This window comes from Corvus cornix, chromosome 1, assembly GCF_000738735.6.
Source record: "Corvus cornix cornix isolate S_Up_H32 chromosome 1, ASM73873v5, whole genome shotgun sequence".
NCBI classification, from domain to species: Eukaryota; Metazoa; Chordata; class Aves; order Passeriformes; family Corvidae; genus Corvus; species Corvus cornix.
Window position 1 is genome coordinate 77,807,154 of NC_046332.1, and position 14,171 is coordinate 77,821,324.

The 14,171-nt window shown below is 38.9% G+C and overlaps 1 protein-coding gene across 1 annotated transcript in view; it reads left to right on the forward strand.

Annotated features, from left to right (window-relative positions):
* IPO5 (importin 5) overlaps positions 1 to 13,146 on the forward strand; it is a 45,393-nt gene extending 32,247 nt beyond the window's left edge. Inside the window, exons 22-26 of the mRNA XM_039558396.1 lie at positions 696 to 818; positions 1,394 to 1,613; positions 4,822 to 5,050; positions 6,542 to 6,683; positions 9,839 to 13,146. Coding sequence (XP_039414330.1) covers positions 696 to 818; positions 1,394 to 1,613; positions 4,822 to 5,050; positions 6,542 to 6,683; positions 9,839 to 9,925 — 801 coding nt within the window. The 3' untranslated portion in view covers positions 9,926 to 13,146. The remainder of the gene's footprint in view (positions 1 to 695; positions 819 to 1,393; positions 1,614 to 4,821; positions 5,051 to 6,541; positions 6,684 to 9,838) is intronic.
* The last annotated feature ends 1,025 nt before the right edge of the window (positions 13,147 to 14,171 follow it).

The following is a 14,171-nucleotide window of genomic DNA, read 5'->3' on the forward strand; positions in this document are numbered from 1 at the left end:
AATTGCTGATTTGGTAGAGAGTGGAAGGCATACACCAAGCAAGAGTTACACTCTCTTCCCAAGGATGTTATCAACTATTGCTCAACAGGCACTACCAGGCTAGGTAGACCTTGTGGTGTGCTGCAGCAGTTCTCTGCCTCTTAATGTCATTATGTGTATGTTCCTTACTGCTTAAGTTGTGCCTTGACAACACCGAAATTGTGTCACTAGGAAGGGTTTAAATATCCAATTGTGGGAAGCTGTGTCTTGCACGAGAAATAATTACTAGTTTGTCACCAGAAGGTGAGAAAGGTCAAGGTCAAGGGACCAGAAACTAGCTGTACCGTTTTCCCTGCCTGTTAAAGTATAATCTGGTTAAGGGGACAGTGCTGTGTAGAACAAAAGTTGCTGTAAAAGAAAGTTAGAGTTTTCCCAGCATAAGTGTCCAGGGAATAATCCTGGCCTGTAGATACAACTTGAATTGATAGCTTTGAGGTAAGGCTCTTTACTTGACCGGTTTGATTTATTAACTGGGCAAGGTGCCAAATAAACAACAAGAGGAAGAGAATAATATTTGTTGTATTTTTACCACAATCTTTATCACAAAGCCATAAAATTTATTCCATTAATTTAGATACCTTAGCACTTCCACTAAGTGAGTTCCACTCTGTTAAAGATTGTTAGTCTTCATGTGAATTGTATCCTTTTCCTTTCAGGATGACAGTGACGTTTATATTTTGACTAAAGTATCGGACATTTTGCACTCAATATTCAGTAGTTACAGGGAGAAGGTACTGCCATGGTTTGAAAGGTTACTTCCACTAATTGTCAACCTAATTGTAAGTAGCTTGCTTTCCTTTAGTTTAAATTTTGTTATTTTTCTGATACTTGAATATCCCTTCCATGCTGAAGTCTTAGAGAACTTGGTAGATAGAAGGTAGCAATTACTGTTTTACAAAATACAAGGTTCATTCTAGATCAAGAATGAAATTGTTATCCTATGCTTTTGAGCAGGGTCACTGCTGTGCTACTTAAAATTTGTATTGCAAGACCCAGGATCATTGACACACACAACTGTTTTGAGAAATTTCATTTCCTTGAGACTATCTAGTATCTCTAAAATAGATTTCAAGAGGAGGGCCAAGAAAGTGTTGCAGACTCATGGGGAAAAATTGAAACTTATATATGTAACAGAGTGTGAAATAGAGGTGCAAAGATAGCCACCTGGATTTTGTTTTGGTGGTGGTATTGGTGGAACTATCACTACTGCAAATTACCTGGTTTTAGGGTTGAATTTAATCCATGAAGATTTTAACAAAAGTGTTAGACCACTGTTGCTGTGATTGTTGTTGGTATAATCATTGGCTGTACAATAATTTCAGGGTGTCCTAACTGTTGTGTGTTTGCGCCACAGTGTCCGCATCGGCCGTGGCCAGACCGGCAGTGGGGGCTGTGCATCTTTGATGATATTGTGGAGCACTGCAGCCCCGCCTCCTTCAAGTACGCCGAGTACTTCCTGCGGCCCATGCTGGAGTCGGTGTGTGACAGCAGCCCGGAGGTTCGGCAGGCAGCTGCCTATGGAGTGGGAGTGATGGCACAGTTCGGCGGGGACAGCTACCGGCCCTTCTGCCCAGGTACGGACCTGCGGCTGACGGGACTCTTGGAATGTGGGGGTCAGGGCAAGAAATAAAGATGGCTCACCTTTTGGTAGATGAAGTCTCTTCCCCTTGGAAGTGAAATAGATTGCCAGTATAACCTGTGTGGTAGACTGGTGATGGATTGACAAAGTACCTGAGTTCCTCGGGCTTTTACTGTTGTTATGCTTAGTAGCATTTCTGTTGCAGCACTTACTGCTTAGCAAACTTGCTTTCCGTATTCTTTTTTTAGCATGATCTGGCATGCAAATGTTAATTTCGTAAAAACTGTCTTTCTGATACACAGCTGTGTCATAGATGCTTTCTACTAATATTAATGTGGTTACATATTAATGCAAAAGCCTTTGGATGTCTGGAAAAACTACACAAAAGCCCTATATTAAAGAATAGCCTAGAATACAACTAATGTGGCTCTCTTCTTTCCGATTTTATAAAAAGGAGCCTGATATCTGCAAAGTAAGACATGAAATGAGTGTGATAATACTTACCAGAAACACTTTGTCTCCTTTACTTCTGAATGTTTCCAATTTCTTTGAAACTTCACATTCATCTTAAATTTAAAGAAATGATTGTCTGCTAGCAGTCCTCTTGCACACTAAGTAGCACCCCTTATCAAAGGTTTTCCTTTTTTTTTTTTTTATTTAAGAATATTTAGTCATCTAAGTATGTATTTAGAATATGTATTTCACATGAATCTTAAATGAAAGCTGAATTAGATGATGTAAGAAAATAAGAATCATCTGATAGGGACTAACACAAATCTTGCCTACATCAATCAGGGTTGTAATTTTCATTGTTAATAATCAGTCTTTTTAAAAAGAAAAGAAAAAAGCAGTGTGGGAAGCCTTGCAATGAATCATTAAGAGCCTGAAAACTTAGTGTTGTCTAGATAGTTCTGATTTTGAATTTTTTTGAGCTTTTTCGCTTCTGTTGAAGTCTAATTATGTTTTTCATTAATTGCACTTTATCTTACACCACTTAAACTTTGTAACATCTTCGATACTTTTCTTTTTATTTGGACAAATAATCCCTGATTATGTCCAGACACTTGGCTTGTCCTGAAGTTGAATTTTAGATAAAATAAACTTTCAATTTACAGCATACAGTTTAGCAGACACCTCAAAAGTATTCGAAATCCTTTTGTATGTACATGAAAGAACTTTGTGATTTATTTTAATTGATGAAGATAAGCTGTGATTAGAAACAAAGTAAATCCATGGCATGAGACATTATCTACCCCACAGGTTTTGCTATTTCTCTAAAAACATCATGTTTGTGAACTTTTGTTTGTAACTTATTTTCTTTACTGGTGATGTATAGCACTGGCATATTGTTCTTTTACAAGTTTGAAGAGTATGTAAATACTCTTCAGAAAAATCAGAGGTATTGATACAAGCATTTTTGGCAGTCAGTTAAAAAAAGTCCAGGAATATAGGGAGAACTTGTAAATGGCACGTGAGCTACACTGATGAAACAAATGGCACTAAAACCAGATTTCATAAAGAGCAAAAAAATAAGATAGAAGGAAAACTACAGCAACAGGGATACAAGGTTACAATTGATGCAACTGGCAGGGTTGCTTCTGTTTTGTTGGTGGAAGAATATAATTATCTGTTCTCTGTGAGAATTGTATCAATTAACTGCAGGCATTTCTTCCTAAATCACATCAATGGCCTCAAAACTGTGTGGTGCCAGATGTCAGCGCAGTCAGTCCTTGGAAAAAAGCTTAACATTATAGAAGATGGGTCTTTTATTGTCAAAAGGCTTTTTTTTAAGGTTTATCTAACACAACATCCATGTGAGAATGGATCTGTTTTATAGACAAGGTGAAGACTTGTCTGGTAGGCTGTAGGGAGAAAATTATGCTGATTCATTTTGATGCCCTCCTAATTTTGCAGTTGCAAGGACACACATACCTAGAGAGTCATCCATTAATATTAGTGAATGAGATACAGATGAGATGAGATTTAGCTTCAGCAGCCACGAAAACCTGAGGTATAAAATGCAGACTCAGTTGGCCTGGACACTGTAGACCTCTCTGAAACAAATTCTGCTTTGCAGAATAGTCCAGCATCATTATCCTGCATTCGATACATAAGCTAGTGGGTCTGATGTTTCTGTAGTTCTGTAATGTTTAACAGTTTTTACCACTGCTGCTTAATTCTTCAAAAATCTAATGCAGTGGACTTAATATAGAAAGTGTGATTGTGTATTCTTTAATTGCAAAACTGCTACTTACTCATCAAAATTCAGTAGTGTGAGATCTCGCTCTTCCTCAGTAATTAGTTATTTTGAAGTGTGCCTTCTGTACAATTCCACAACCTGTTTGCTGTGCTGATATAGAATTCCACAGCCGTACTATTTTATTTTTAGCAGAAGAACACAAGGACAATTGTTCCTGCTTGCATGTAGTGTGCTTGGAAGTCTGCATGGACACTAGTAGCTAAAAACACGATATTAATGTTCATTTAGAAGTGTGCATGTGGTTACCCACGTGACTATTAAAAAAATATAATTGCTATTAACCTAGGAAGAAAACTGGCATTTTTCCTCCATTGAAAGACATTTCCTTTCCTTGATATTTGTGATCTAAACTATGCCAGGTTGATTGACCAGATGAGATTACTCCTATGAGCTTTTCCTAGGGCACGTTTTAGTGGCAGAAGGTGTGTATGTGTACATACGTACCTATTTTTATGTACAGATGTGCCCACAAGGAGTAGATACACAGCAGGCATACGCTGGGGATGTGCACTATAGTTCACATTACTGTGAATGTCACTGTAGCAATGCTTTTCCTCCTCCTGTGTTTTTAGAGCATATTGGATTAAACAGATAATGCTTGCTATCTGCAGTGTCTTGTGTGTTTTAGATTGCATAATTCCAATTGAGAGACATGGGAATATTATTTTCTTCTGAACTTCTAAAGAAAATTCAAACTTCTGCAGTAGCTGTTTCCTTCTGTTTCCTTGCAGAGCTTTATTTATCTGTTTGGTTTTCATACGATAATTATTGAGCAGAGAAGAACCTAGAAGCAGTGGAACATTGAAATGACTGGATTTTAGTGCTTGGAACACAAAAAATCCTGGTTTTAATACATAGAGTTGTCTCAAGTAGAATTTGTGATACTAATAAAGTATAGCTTGATTGTGCATTAAACTTTATTCTTGTGTTGTTTAACAATTAGAGGCGCTTCCATTGCTGGTGAGAGTCATTCAGTCACCAGATGCCAAAGCCAAAGAGAATGTCAATGCAACAGAAAACTGCATTTCAGCGATAGGAAAGATAATGAAGTTCAAGCCTGACTGTATAAATGTTGAAGAAGTCCTTCCACACTGGTTATCATGGCTTCCACTTCATGAAGACAAAGAAGAAGCTGTTCATACTTTCAATTATCTGTGTGACTTACTTGAGAGGTAAGGCAAAGTCTTCACACTAATGCAGAAAGTAAGCCTGTTTGCGTGCACTTTCCTTGCACTCTTTTTCCAAAACTGAGAAACTGTGAGGTTAATCTACATATGGGTTAGAGAAGATAATTTGGAATGTCAGAACTGAGCCTTTCTTGATGTTACTGATGTTTTTTTAAACAGTTATTGTTCCTGTCCTAAATAGTGTTGGTATGGAAAAAAATCCTGGCTGCTTTATGTGTACATAATGAGAAATGGTCTGCAGAAAACTTGTACAGAAAATTTCAGGAAATTTTTTGATACTCTGCTTACATATCAGCACTAGTAACTGATCGGTCTTTTCTCTTAAAAGCAGCATACATGCTCTTGCAGCCCCTTTTTGTAACCTTTATAAGTAGTTTTGCACCTTTTTGCTTTCCAACAAAGTGAAATATAAAGTAGAGAAATAATACGGAAAAATTCATTGTACAGTGCTATCTCAATTATTTCAGTTATTATTGAAAGCATCTTATTCCACAGTTTATTCTTTGGATTTGTGCTCCCTCCCATAGGTAAATGGAGAAAAAAAAGTAAATGGTTATTCTAGTGTGGTGCACTTCATAAATGAGTGAAAGAATGTGGCCTCTGAGGTGTTATGTAGCAAGCACATTCTGGCTGGAATTGTATTACATCTTAGAAAAAATATAAAGGAAGTAACTTAGATTTCTTGCAGTCTTTTTTGTTTTGTGCATACCTTGTATCTCTTGGTGCTTTATTAAGACAAAGTCTCAAAATGGCAACTGAGGTCCATAGACTGATTATAGAACCATTATGTAGAGACACCATAATAATGCTGCCAGGTGTGCATGTAAACAGGAACATAGAAATTGGGAATTGCAGTACCAGCACACTTCTGTACCCAGCTCTGTGCAGGTGGCTCAGCCTGGCTACCTGCTTCTCTGGAGCTCTGCCAGTCCTACATTCACAGCCTCTGCGTTCCAGCAGTGGTACGTGGCAGGGCTGGAAGTAGATCATGTGTTCCACACAGATTCCTGATAGCTAACACTCCTCCACTCCAGCATTTGTCTGGGAAAGAGGGAGCAGAACTGCTTGCTTGCTGTGTCATCGGGAGTGCTGGCAGAGAGCTGAAGTTACCAGCGCTCTTGATGCCAGTAACACAACGTCCTGGGAGGCACAGAGAGAGGAATAAGTCCTTTTAGGCAGGGTATTTCTGTCACACTGTTTACAGTTCCATCTGCATGGAACCCGGCCATTCTCTAAAGTTCAGAACTTCTTCCTGATAAAGTTTAGGCTGAGTAAAGAATCAGCTGGTTAAATATTAACAGAAGGGGGAGCATGCTGTCAGCAGGCAACAAAGCTGTGCATACTTACTCAACTGTGTGAAACTTAAATCTAAATAAGCAGCTTTAGAATAAGATCATTCAAAATCACTTATGTGTAAAGTGTTTACATTATTTATAGTTAAACATTAATTCCTTTGTAATATATATTTTGTAACAGCAATAACCCAGTTGTCCTTGGTCCCAACAATTCCAACCTTCCCAGAATACTTGGTATAATTGCGGATGGTGAAATCCATGAAGCTATCAAACATGAAGATCCATGCACCAAGCGGCTGGCTAATGTTGTTCGCCAAGTGCAGGTAAATAAATGCTTGTTTAAGTATAAAGGGAACATTTAGAATCTGTTTGCAGAAGTAACTAAACTGTTAAACCAGTTTTGAGAGCCTTCTCTCCTTAGAGAATAATGGTTCAACCAGTGATCTTGGAGATCCTTGGACATTCCTTCAATGATTAATGATGAAACTTGGTGACATTTGCACTTGAATAAAATAACTGTAACTAACTTACATGCAGTGAGGTGGTTAATGTGCGAGCCAGTATTAGTTTTTTGGGGGTTTTTTTTCTGAGTCAGAAATTAGAATCTGGAGAGAAATCTGCATGTCCTTTTATCAGTGAACTGTACTGCAGGATTTGATCCAATATGTGGTTCTTGTAAAGGGTCCCCAGCATCCTGTGGTGACTTTCTAATACAGCAGGCAGTTTGGGTTCTTTGTTAGCGAATGAGTGCAAACCACAAGTTATTTTACTACTGCCCTTTTTAATCCAGTGCAAATATAGGTGGCTGTTCAATGTTTTCCCTGCCTTTGGGGAACTGCCGTAAGGTTCACCTCCTTTATGCCATAATGAGTCACTTAATGATGATGGGGATGTCCAAATACTTAAGCAAAGCTTCTCTGCAGTGCTGTAAGTGAGAGTGCTCATAGGGCAGATTTGTTCCAGGGCCAAATGTTGTTGGGTGAATGTAGCATTAATGAGAGAAAGGAGTGTGCCTGGTAAGCATCTCGCTCATAAAAAAGCATGGAGGATTTTGAGCAGCAGATCTTCAATTATTGACCTTTCTACCTGACCTGCTTTGGCAAAATTCAGGTTCAAGAATTTTAGGAACACTTGATGTTGGAAAGGGTTCACCTGTATGAGTGTATCAGTCTTGAGAGATCCATTATGTCTGGTAGAAAAAGCTGTTAAAATTTTGAAGGCATAAAGAGAAGGAAATGGAGCCAAGTTTCAAAGTGAAAGTGGTATAAGTGGCTGCTCTAGATTCTGCCTGACAGATACAAATCCTTGCTGTTAGTACTTGAAGTCTGGGAATGGAACTTTGTATTAGGGTTTACCTAATGCATTTGTTCACTTTACCTCAAATCATCAAGGTTAGATGATGATTTATTTTTTTAACAATACAGTGGCACATACACGTATAGATTAGTTGTGTACAGCAATGTCTGGTTTTGGCCAGGATTGATAGGAGCATTAATATGAGACAAGACCTTTAGCATTGACTGAATGATTTACCTTCAGACCAGGGAGGGAAAAAAAATCTTAGAAGTCGTGTCTTTTTGTACTAGCTTGAAAGCAAAGCAGTGAGAGACTCGAAATCAGAACTACAATTTAATAGGAAAATTAAAAATAAATGCAATGATACAAAAACACTGACAGAGTTAGGATACAACCTGACACCCTGTTAGTCAGGGTGGCAGTAGCAGTCCGATAAGAAGGTGGCTGCAGTCCTCCTGAGGTGATAGATGTGGTTCTGTTGAAGCAGTGATCCTGTAGAAGGGTCTGGTCTTCCTCTGAAGGTCCAGTGGTGGTTATGTAGCTCTTGTCCTCTGGGCATCCAGTAGGCAAGGGCAACCAGTGGTCCAAACCTCAGATTATATCCAGGTAGGAAAGCTCAGTTCCTCCCCCTGGGCGGAGCATCTCACAATGGGATGATGTAATTCTATGAGTCATGCAGTGAGGCTGGATGGCCCATTAACTGAAGATATCCCTCCGGAGGGAGTTACCAGGGATGTGTCATGGAAGAGACAAAGAACACTGGGCCAACTGGTTTTAACAGATGGTGGTTACATCTTTTGGTTACATCTTACATTGTAACCTAAGACAGTTTTAAAAAATACAATTTTAGCACAGTGTTACCAATCCTGTTTCTCTTCACACATAGTATTTTTACTTTAGTAAAGCTGAAAGACTTTTATGCTGTTACTGACTGTAAGAGTTTTATACTCTGATAGGAATTTTCAAGGTTGTGTAGTTGCTAACAAGCTCCTGCTTCCCAGATTCCAGTAGACTTTTTTTTTTTTAATGATCTCAGTAAGCTGTTTCACTGCCAGTGCCTGACATGAGCAACATGGTCATAATAGGAATTGAATATAAACTTCTTTGCTTAGGTATTGTCAGGCCAGAAATATTTCAGTTTGAAGTATCAATTTAAACATGCATCAGAAATGTTGGAAGAGTACATTTAATTCTGCAATATTTCATCATACATTGAGTCTAAAATGCCTAATGTTATTTAAAACTAAACCCACAAACTTAAATTTGAGAGCATTTATTTTTGAATTTTGTGAATCCATTTTTATATTTTTTAAACTTTTTAAATTTCGAGAAAAGGGCATTATAATAGAACTGAATGTAAAATATACCAAATATAAACTAAACTTCTTTTTAAATTTACTTAAATTATACTGTTACTGCACAAGCCAATCTAGAGACCTAAAGTCAGTCACCTGCAATTTTTTCCCTGTCATTGTCCTAAACAAAGCAGGGTGCCAATTACTTTCAGTTTCTATTGATAAGTGAAGAAATATTTTTCCTCAATCTTGATTAGTATTCAGCACTCTCTGGTGCCAGTAGAACAGTCCTCACTGATGGTGACTTTAAAAGCTAATGTCTCAGCTGAGGACTGTAATAGCACAGATGAAGGGTTTACATTTTCCCAGACAGATGCTCTGCAGTTCTCTCTGGGAATTAATTGACCATTCCTTTCACTAGAGAGCCATGCCCTTTGTTGGTAGCAGAATTTTGCACACCTACATGTGGCACATCAGGCTGTAATCCCAGCGTTCACCTCGAAGCTCCGAGTGTGTTACTGCTGCCCCAGTGCCCAAAACACTCATATGGAAGAGGCATGGTTCAGTTTTGCCTGAACAGGGGTCTTTTAACTTCAGTGCAAAACGGAGCAAATGGTTTAGGCTGTGATTAACACAGGAGTGTCAGTTGTCAACCCATGTAGTGGTTACAGGGAGTTCCAAATCAATTACTCTGCTGCTGTTTAGCCTTTTGGAGCATCTCATGTTGAATCTGTGTAGCACTGTGTGTAACTGAAGATTTCAGTCTCTGGCATATATATCACAGGAATAAGCTGAGTGAATGTTGAGCTTTGTAAACATAGCAATGTTTAGGATGTGCCTTGGACACTTTCAGCCTACATAAAGACCACTTTTCATTTTTTTCCTAGACATCCGGAGGACTGTGGACAGAATGCATATCACAGCTCAATGCAGATCAACAGGCAGCCATACAGGAGCTCCTGAACTCTGCTTGAAGGGCCTTAATTATCATCTGCAAGAAAACTAACTCCAAATAAACGTTTACCCTATTGTTTAGGTTTCTTTTGTTTCTTTTCTGAGTAAAACCAGAACTGTAGTGCGTGTAGGCCATTCTGCAACCTACAGGCAGTGGCAGCAGGAAGAAGCATTCTTTCAGAATGGTGTTTAAATCGGTTTCTATCCCACAACATGGAAGAAGTTTCCTGTAAACCCTACAATAGCACTGAAGAGTATTTTTCTAACGGTATCAGCCATCCATACGATGGTGAAAGGGAAACAAGTTGAATTTTCTCATTAGACATAAGACCTTCAGCAGTAGATGTACGTTATAACAGATAAACATTTCTCTACATCTAGTGTTAATTGTATTAATTGGAGTGTGAGTCTTTGTAGGGTAGAAAGTGTTCTTCTGCCCAACAAGGTAGTAGATCAAAAGATGAAAAACTGAAGACAAACATCGAGCATGAAGACCTCATTGATCGCACTTTCGATTCCCAAAAACAACTTGTACAGTGACTCAATGAGGAAAGCTGTTCAGCTTCCAGCCCTTGAATGTGAAGTCTCTTTGGCATGTCTGACAGTATCTCATTCACTCCTCAATAAATGACATTGAAACACAAGAAGCTTGTGTAGAAGTTCAGTGATGTGTGGTTCTTTTAATTTACTCTTGTGAAAAGATGAAAATAACAAACTATACAAGTCACAATTTTATATTTGAAACTTTGTATATTGTTGCCTATTACAGATTTTATGCTCTTTTGTTTCTTGACTTTTTAACAAATTTTTCACCTGAGTATGTAGAATGGAAACTTAATGGCATTCCTTGTGTGCAGTAAATTTACATACCTTGACTTTAAAATGTTTTTCATGTTCAGATGCAATTGCATTTCTTAACTTATAAAATGTAGTGTTGTTCCAGCTGCAGATGTGCAACATGGTCTGGTAGGCAGCAAACCTGTTGTAGTAGCCTATGTTTCATTGAAAACAATCATGCAGTTGACAGCCTGACCTGAAAGAATCAAAAAACCTTGTCAGGTCTTTCTGGTACTTCGAGAGCAATACATCATCTAACAACAAACATAGGCATAGAGTATCTGATTTCTAACAAAGGTGAGTGAGGTTTTTGCACTCTATTACTTCAAAGCTGTTAATATATGCATTGATCTTTAAAAACTTAAGTTCTTACTGGAGTGTCCTTCAAGTTGGTCTCAATTGTCTCTTGAAACAGATCTTTTCACAGAGGGTGAAAGTTTTCTTCCTTTATAATAGGAAAAGGTAGAACTCTACATGTAATAAATGCCTCTCCTACTAAAGAATAAATTTAGTTTTGCCTTTGAAAGTGTTTCAGAAAAGAAAATACAGAATGAGGTGTACCAAAGCCAGCCCAGGACCATTGTACCCAAAGGTTTGTGAGACAAACTGCCTTAACCATAGAACTTGACAATGTAGTTTCTTTAGAGGCAGCTGAAACAGTGCAACAAAGTACTGTTCCAGTTTTCATTTTGTTCAGTATTGTTAATCTCTTATTTACAGAAACTCAAGCATTCATGCATCTGGAAGATGAATGCTAAGGACTGGATACCAGTCCTGTGAGAGAACTAGTAAGCCATGTGAGTTATCTCAAGCACTGGTCCTGACAATATCAATTGTGCTATACTGTATCCATCATCTTTCTTCTTTGTGGGGTTTGGCTTTTTAAGTATTTGTTATTTCAATTTCCCCTCAGTCTAAAACATGTAAATTTTTCCCTGCAGCAAACTGTTTGTACTTTTTCCCAGAGCTTCAGGCTTAGATTTTTTTTTCCCTTTCTTTGGACTGTGTGGTGAGAATTGTAGCACATTTGGCATTTCGCAGAAATGGTGTCAGCTTGGCTCTGTAACATAAGCAGCATTTGAATTGCCCTCCTAATGGACCAACTGTAATCCTCTTGCCTTCCTTTCAGTCCAAGTAACAGAACAAATAGAACCAGGAGATGGGATTGCTCTGTGTGCCAGAGCCAGCATAGAGCAACTTTGTGCAGTTGCTTCTACCTTGTTAATCATTTTATCAAAGCAAAGGGCACTGAGTGAATCACTGTCAGCCTGACAGGTAGGTTGGTTCCAGGTCCTACCTGGAGATCTATTCTTGCCTGTCACCACTGAACTTGTCAGGGTTAATCCAAAGCTGCTGTGGCATTTTCTCAATTCACAGAAGCTTTAAAAACTACACTCTCTTTCCATGTGTTTAAAAACTGTCTAGATCACTAATCTTGGCTTTTCTGGTTCCTTAACACAGAATTTTTAAGCAGTCAACCATTCCTGTTCTTCATTGCACTTAAGTACTGTTGCCCAAAGAAAGTATAGTAGAACAGTAGCTTCATCTGCAGCTATCTAAAAATTAAGTGTCATCCATATGAAAGAGCCAAAGTAATCAAACTGTGGTACTGATATGGAAAGGTAGTTTTGATTCAACCATTTTTCCTGGGTATAACTCCAATCTTGCTTTAACAATCTGCTCAGCTGTTGTGTGGGTTGAGACATGTACCTAGTGTAGCATAAAGAGCACTGCAAACAATAGCAGTGCTTTGCTTTGCCCAAACAAAGAGGTACCAAATCCACCCTAGACATCCACACAAAAGTGCTCAAAGTTGTACTCAGTAACAAAGCACAACTAGAGAACGCCACGCAGGTGTTCCAGTACTGGAGTTCCATTAGCCAGTTTAATAAGCATTGAGAGTAACCAGTGTTCATGAGCACTGCTTTCCAAAGTAGCTCATCGCTCTGAAGTGTGGGTGAGTTCCCATCTAAACTCTCACCCATTCTTACTGTTCTGAAGGTGAAACTTCTTGCTTTGTGTTTGCAGCTCTAGGTTGTTCATGACAGATGATAATGCAGATGAATGTCAAGTCTCCTTTACGTGGCTTTGTCTACAAGATTCCCCAGAGAATCCTGTGCAAAATCTATGTAAGAAAGTGATTTGTAGCCATCATGCTTTCAAGATGGGCTTTGTGTACTGCTGAGGCATTCTGTCATTGCTTTTTCTCTGCAGAGACTTCAAAGTATTGCTGAGTGCAAGGGCTGGTATTCCCCAGCATAGAACAGTTGTTGTTATGCCAAATGTTGTCTGTTGTTCTCTACGCATCTAGACCTGTCAGTCTCATGTATGGAGTACATGTGTGACAGTAAGACGTGTTGCACAGTTGGAATTTTTGATGAAATAAAGAATTAAGGAAGGTGAATTTCCTGTTGACTCTGTGTATGCTTGTATGTACTGGCTATGCAGCTGCCTCAGGCTCTTGAACTGGAGCTTTATTTTTGCCTTAGTGGTATCTATAGGGGTGCACACATACACTGAGTCTGGCAAATACGGTGAGGGTGCTATTAAGAATAATACAAAAGTCAAGTGCTTGCCACCGCATGTTTTTTCAGCTTTGAATTATTTTGTTGTGCATCTTTGCAGAGGAGCCTTAGCCTTTGCTATTCAGTCATTTGGTATGCTCTTCCTTTGCTAACTTAGACAATGCTACTTCCTTGTATGGGGCTCAATGGTATCTTAAATTCTAAGAAGTGCATTTGTTGTCTTCCGAGAAGCAGTAAATAGGATCTAAGTGTCTGTATAGTACAGGTCCTTTCCCTTCTTGGTTATCATGAAGATGTCTGTGTTGCTTTGAGGAAGAGCATCTCTCAGGACAGCTTAGCATCCGTTGAAACTTAAGAGGTATGGGCTCAATATTGAATAGAAGTCATGGGATTTGTTCAGGAAAAGGCTTATACAGCATCTTCTCTGATAGTAAAGAGATGTAAGGAGTGGAAGCCTACTCAGAACATGAAAGCTGTGTTTCCTATCTTTGAATGCTGAATGCTAACCTCAGCCACTATATGGTTATTGCAGTAGAAATCTCGGTTTGTCTCTTGAGTTTGGACCACTTTTGTGTATCAGAGTATTTGCTTTTCAAAGGCAGTGTCTTGTTCCTCACAACCCATGAAGCCTAAATGTTTGGTCTTTACATTTGTCACAAGTTCACAAGATTTTGCCCGTGGAATTGACTCTGACTTTTTCAATTACCTGATAGAGAAGCCACATTACCTCTCAGCTCTTCTGAGCCTATTTAGGAAATCAGCATGGAGTGGCAGCCTGGGATGGTATCTCCTCCTGATGAGCAAACAAATGATGCTCAGTGCAATTGCTCACCACCCACTGAGCAATGCCAGACCCTCCTTCCCAAACCCAGATAATCCACCCTTCCAGGTAACCCCCCATGCC